Source organism: Cervus canadensis, chromosome 7 (genome assembly GCF_019320065.1).
Source record: "Cervus canadensis isolate Bull #8, Minnesota chromosome 7, ASM1932006v1, whole genome shotgun sequence".
NCBI lineage: Eukaryota > Metazoa > Chordata > Mammalia > Artiodactyla > Cervidae > Cervus > Cervus canadensis.
This window is the reverse complement of record NC_057392.1, coordinates 2,919,708-2,926,654: the sequence shown is the minus strand read 5'-3', so window position 1 is coordinate 2,926,654 and position 6,947 is coordinate 2,919,708. Positions and strand designations below refer to the sequence as shown.

At 38.1% G+C, this 6,947-nt stretch overlaps 1 protein-coding gene across 1 annotated transcript in view; it reads right to left on the bottom strand.

The window, feature by feature from the left end:
• SLC9A9 (solute carrier family 9 member A9) overlaps window positions 1-6,947 on the bottom strand; it is a 647,359-nt gene that overhangs the window by 621,238 nt on the left and 19,174 nt on the right. The window contains exon 2 of the mRNA XM_043474178.1: window positions 6,129-6,331. Within this exon, the coding sequence (XP_043330113.1) occupies window positions 6,129-6,331 (203 nt within the window). The remainder of the gene's footprint in view (window positions 1-6,128; window positions 6,332-6,947) is intronic.

Genomic DNA, 6,947 nt, shown 5'->3' with positions numbered 1-6,947 from the left:
ACGCCAGGACATGGAAGCAACCTAGATCCCATCAGCAGATGAATGGATAAGGAAGGTGTGGTACATATACACCATGGAATATTACTCAGCCATTAAAAAGAATTCATTTGAATCAGTTCTAATGAGATGGATGAAACTGGAGCCCATTATACAGAGTGAAGTAAGCCAGAAAGATAAAGAACATTACAGCATATTAACACATATATATGGAATTTAGAAAGATGGTAACAATAACCCTATATGCAAAACAGAAAAAGAGACACAGATGTACAGAACAATCTTTTGGACTCTGTGGGAGAAGGCGAGGGTGGGATGTTTCAAGAGAATAGCATCGAAACATGTATATTATCTATAGTGAAACAGATCACCAGCCCAGGTGGGATGCATGAGACAAGAGCTCGGGCTTGGTGCACTGGGAAGACCCAGAGGAATCGGGTGGAGAGGGAGGTGGGAGGGTGGATCGGGATGGGGAATACATGTAACTCTATGGCTGATTCATGTCAATGTATGACAAAACCCAATGTCGTGAAGTAATTAGCCTCCAACTAATAAAAATAAATGAAAAAAAAATCATTCCTATCACCCTTTGTTGTTGTTCAGTCGCTCAGTCATGTCCGACTCCTTGCAACCCCATGGACTGCAGCCCATGAGGCTTCCCTGTCCTTCACCATCTCCCGGAGCTTACTCAGACTCATGTCCATTGCATAGGTGATGTCATCCACCCATCTCATCCTTTGTCATCCCCTTCTCTTCCTGCCTTCAATCTTTCCCAGCATCAGGCTCTTTTCTAGTGAATCAGCTCTTTGTATCAGGTGGCCAAAGTATTGGAGCTTCAGCTTCAACTTCAGCATCAATCTTTCCAATGAATATTCAGGGTTAATTTCCTTTAGGTTAATCTCCATGCAGTCCAAGGGACTCTCAAGAGTCTTCTCCAACACCACAGTTCAAAAGTATCAATTCTTTGGTGCTTAGCCTATCACCCTAACAAGAAATAATATCACCCCCTCTGAACATCTATGGTATTTGACCCACTCCTTTGATAGCTGTCTTGTGGTATATTTACTCATTTATTCATATGCTGCATTTCCCCCAGATTTACTAATAAACTTCTTGAGATCATTCCTTATTTAGAATCAAAACTTATGGAAATCAGTTCACTTGTGTTGAAGGAATGAATGAAAGGATGAATGACAGAGAAAGTTCTTTTTCAAAAACAAGTTTTAACTTCCTATTGATATTAAATTCAGAAAATGCTTAGTAGACATTTTTGTATTCCTAAATATTTTGTAACAAATTAATGTCTGTAAAGACATCATGTAATAGAATATAGGCCCCACTCAGATAAAATTACTAAAGGATATAGTGGACCCACAGAACAATTTGACAAATAGTTCTGGAAATGTCAACTGAATAGATATAAATCAACATAATTCTAGTTTTAGTCTCTCAGAAGGTTGTTTTGAGATCATCAGCTGCTTATAATATATAGAAAAATACTGTTTTCACACATCTCTAAGTGAAAATATTTTGTCTTCTCTACACTTTTATCTGTATTGAGCATGAACAAAAGAAGCTTGGCATATGGCAATTCTTAAAAATTTTATATGTTTACACTGTGGTATGAAAGTACAGTACACTGCTGCTTATATAAATGCCAACAGCTCTCCTATTTTCCAGTTTTATACCATATTATTGGAAGAAATCCAGGAAGCCATCAAGCTCAGTGCTGTTTCCAAGTACGTCAAGACCTAACCATCCCAGAAATACATGTGCTTTTATTGGTATTCCAAGAGATGATTATATAGCACAGGAATTTATTCCAGCCTCTTCAAATCCTGAAGTCAGAAATTTCATCCAAGCCCCTAAACTGCATTCTGAGAGTAAAACTCATTTCCTCATCCTGTAACTTTTAGAAACAAAGGCCAAGTACTCCCTTTAATCTGTACCACAAAGAAAAAGGACCCAGTGGAGCCACACCAATGGCTTCTGTGACACCCTAGTGCTAGACCTGTTTCTGCAATTCTGTAAAACTTCCCTTTCCAGTACTGGTCCTCATCTCCCCCCACATATCTCAGTGTCAGATTGTTCAGGCCTCAGCCCTTCTCTGTCCACAAGGCCACTCCAGAGCCTGTCCAGTGGTGTGAAATTTGATAAACTACTCAGTACTCAGAGTAAAGTGCTATGGGTCTCCATTCTGCCTCTGACCAGTAATATAATTACTGGGACCCTGGGCCCAGCATGTAATATCTCTGTATATGAATTTATATCTATATGAACACAACTAAGATTATATGATATCTTAAGTCTCTTCAACCATTAAGTATCTGGGCCATTCTCCTACCAACTCCAAGATGGTATCTTCCAAATATTCCAGCTGTATATATTCTACCAAGCACTCAGATTCCTCCATTCATTCATTCATTCACAAACTATTTATTTAGCAGCAGTATGCACTGGGCTCTATGGTAGGCTTTGGGGACACATTGTTCAATAGAAAAAGGCACGGACCCCTGCTTTGTGAAGTATACAGTCTAGTGGACATCAAATAATGTAAGAATTATAATTAATAAACAAGAAAATACATATTAAATTTCAGATGGTGCTAAAAGTACTTTGAAACAAAAGAGAGGGAAAAAGAGAGAGAGGGGATGCAATGTGAGAAAATCACAGGACAAGCCTTCTCTGAAGAGATGGCATTTCAAGATTCCAGGAATAGGAAGTAGTCTGACATCCAAAGAGCAGAAGTAAGACCATTTTAGACAACATATGTTAAGAACAACATGTGTAGAGGTCCTGAAGTGAGAAAAGTGCTTTGTGTGTAAAGGGGGCTGTTAGATCCACAGCAGTGGAAGTGAGAAGAAGCAGAAGAAACACGGCATTTATTTCCTCGCTATATTCACCCAAACACAACTTAGAACCTAAATAAATGGTTCCAAAACTTGCCTGTGCATTAGACTCTTCTGGTGATCTTCCAAAATTTCCAATGCTCAGGCTACACCCCAAACCAGTAAAATCACCAACTCCGGGGATCGAATATAAGCATCAGAATTTTTTGAAGCTTCAAGTGATTCCAAAGTTCAGGCAAATTTGAAAATCACTGAATAGAGCACTAAATCAATTTTAGTGCTCAAGTTCATTTACTCATCTATTAAATGATGGAGTTCAACATAATGAAGTCAGTTCTTTTTTTCTTGCTCTGAATTAGATGATCTCTCTCTAATTGCAGATGCACAGGTCATTTTCATTCACTCTCTTCCACAAATCTTTCTCTCCCTTCCCACTATCCTGGGACCCTCATATTCTCCCAGCCAGGCCTGAAAACCTGGAATCGTATATTCTCCTCACACTGTTCCTATAAATCAAGCAGATTCTATTGAATCAAAGAATCCACAAGGCCCTCTTCCCTTCTCACCTAGTTAACCATTTCCTGCAGCCTCATCCTCCAATCCTGCCCAGATCTTTCTGAACTCAGTCCTGCTGCCTGTTCAAGCCATACCCACCTTTGAAAGCCCTCTCAAGTACCACCTCTTCTAGGAAGACTCCCTAACAAGCTCAAATATCTATGACAACTAACCTGTAAAGTTTTAAGAAACTCATAGTCTATATAATTTAGAACTGAATCATATACTAACATATACTATATATTGGTCTTATCCCCCCCTCCAAAGATATTAAATAAAAGGAAAAAACATATATTCCATTAATCCTTAATGTATTAAGCATTCACATATTATCTAGTAGCAGCGATGGTAGCACTGGTCTTAAAGGTCATGCAGTGGTGATGGTGTTGGTGGTGGTGTTAGAAGTGGCAGCAGAAGCAGTAACAAGGCAGTGAGAGCCATGCAGTATAAAAGGCCTATGGCAGTCAGGCACTTTCTATACATCATCTCACTTAAACATTGAAACAACCTACAAAATAGTTCTAGTCTACCCACCTTACAAATAAGAAAGTTGGAGCTCAGGAAGTTCAAAGAACTTACTAAAGATAGATGACAGGTCTTTCTGGTCCTGAATTTTTTTCCCATTATTCCGTGTTACCTCTGTAACTCCATGTTAACCCTTTCAAAAACTGGACTTATTTTGGAATTCTTTTGCATCTGACATAGACTGAGCAATTGCTTGATTCATATGAATAATTGTATGCAGCGGAGAATTCTCAGTAAGGAAGACAGACTATGGGCATTTCATTTTCACAGACTAAGTAGGGTTCCCTAACATTAGCACATAAGCAACACATGTGTGCTAAAATATACTGTGGCCATTTATTAAAAACCTCCTCTCTACTTAAAGTTGTCTAATAAGGTAAGCGTACTAGTAGATGCTCCTTGTTCCACCAGCAAGGAACTTGGGAATTTACCCTGGGTACTGAGCTGCCCATGGCCAGCCTGGAAAGCCCAGAGGAACAAATGCTAATTGTGATTCAGTAAGTCACATGCTTTAGAAGTTAGTCGATAAAATACTTGAACCATTCAAAGTCAATTCAACATTTCATGTGAGAAAATCTAGCCAATGGAAAAAACCAAGAAGGATCCATATTTTTCTCCATCTCTTGCCTTAATTTTTTAAAAGCAAACACTGTAATTGGCTGTTGATAAAAATGAATATGTCAGTAATACCATAACAGAATTTCTGATCAGGTGCTCGCAGCCAGTCCTGTTAGAAAACAAATTGCTATAATGACAGAGATAATTATCAACACCTTTGTGGGGGGTGGGACTCAAACCTGTTTGAAGAAATAGTGCTGATTAGAAATGCAGATAAAAAGGGAAGGGAAATAAGTTATGTTCTGGTACTAAGAAAATTAAAACAGACGAGGGTGTTTAAATCCTATCCTGCTAATAAGTTCACTTTAAAAAATTATTTATTTCAAGATAGATTATTTTCCATTATTCACGAGAATAGAAAGAATCTCACAGAAGAGATCACTCAAGAAAGTCAAAGATCTAAAATTTGCTCCTGTTTACTTCAGAAACATACTATTTAATTTTCTTTCTTGTGCTTCGCTTCACTTCCCTAAGCATGATTTAAGTTAGTATCAGTTTGACTTTCCAGAGCCCTTACCAAGAGCTAGGAGGAACTTAATCTAGAAATTTGCTAGTTGGGAGATAGTGTGAAAAAAATACTAAAAGTTACTCCTCTTGAGTGAAGAAAAATGGCAGGTCATGTATCTCCCCTACTGCCCCAGATCTCTCAAAATGGAGGGGGAAAAAAAGTGTATTTTAAAAGAAAACTAAATCTGTATGGAATAAAAGTGATAAAATGCACTTCCATAATTTCAAGGAAGTTCTCAGCTCTGACACAAAAGGAGCTAGACTAAGTCATGCAAGATCCTGTTTCTTAGCACACACTTGTGTTATTAAACACAAATTCACTTGTTACAAAGACTGATCCACACACAAGGCACCAAAAAGGTAGCCTCACCTGTTTTCTAACCCAGAATCCTGAGAGCAAAAGAAATTTTCTCTTCCAATAACCAAAGCAGTTCACACATTTGCAATAATAAAACCATTTTTAGAAGGTGAATAACTTCACAATTTTTCTTTTTTCAATCTAAGAGTCTCTAACTAAACAGATGGGAGTCAAGATCTCTTGAGAGCGACTATGTGTCAGTGCATTTATAAACAGCCAAGGGGCCAGTGTTTTATGTTGGCAGCTAAAAGTCAGCCATTCTAAATCAAGGTTTGCAAGTGCAAATGTCTTCATTCTCCTTCATTTTCCCTTTGGCTTAAGGGAGATTTAAACTTAGTAGCCAGCTGGTAACATATACAACAACCACAATAAAAATAGGCAATAACACTTAAAACACATGTGTGAAAACTTGAATCAAGTACCATTAAAGGTGGAGTCAGCTGAATTATTATTTTTTTCCCTAATGTAACTGTGGTTTGCAAAACAGTTATAATAAGAAGCACTCTTTTTCAGCTTCTAGAAGAAATATACAGACAACTGAGCTTATAATAAGAACATATCAAGACATTAACCACTTAGTAAATGAAATTGCCCCATGAGTATGGTGTTTAAGGGGGCATCTGTATGTGTGTGAATGCACTCTCTATGGTGGCTTATATATGACACAATTATTTACACTGGAAAACAAAAATATGTGACCAGATAGAAAGGATCCTTACCTTTTCAAGTATAGCATTGCCTTGGTGAGGATTGATGTTGTGTTGGCTTATTTCTCTCTTGTATTTATATTCATAAACTTGATCAGTGATATTAATCAGAAGAGTTGATGGGCTGAAGACCAGTTTTCCACAATCATATACAGTTCCACTTTCAATATCAGTTGGTGCTGTAGCATATCGTAAAATTAATCCCATTACAAGACCTAAAATAAAGAATAAATAACTGTACTGGAGGAACATAATCTAAAATGTTCATTACTCCATGCTTTCAAATATATGATTTGGAACTTATATAGGTGGCAGGAGAAAGGATCATTGCCTCGCTTAGAAAATTGTTTACCTGTCCATTGGCACCAATTCAATAGATTTTTGTTGTTCAGTCACTAAGTCATGTCCGACTCTTTGTGAGTTGATAAGATTATATTCTTACAATATTTGCAATGGACACTTAGTACCTCTCCTTTTTTCCTTCCTAATGGACCCACAGACTTTGGAGAGAAGAGCTACCCACCTCTTTTTTCCATCCAATTGCTTCAAGAAAACCTTGGCTCTGTGACAGATACTGAGTAATCTAATCAGTCAGAAGATGGAATTCCCCTGGAGAAAGTTTCTGGTCCATAGGTCAGCACATATCTGAGAGAGCCCCATCAGACTAACAGGCAGCACTTATGTGCTATGGTTAGGGGACAAGTCTTCTTATACTCTCTCCCCCTCACGACATGATCAAGGCAATATGTTTCTCCACATTTTGCTGGCAGGTATCCAGCAAAATCCCCTGAGGGGATACAGTCCAAGGACGCAGTCAGAACCCCCAGGATG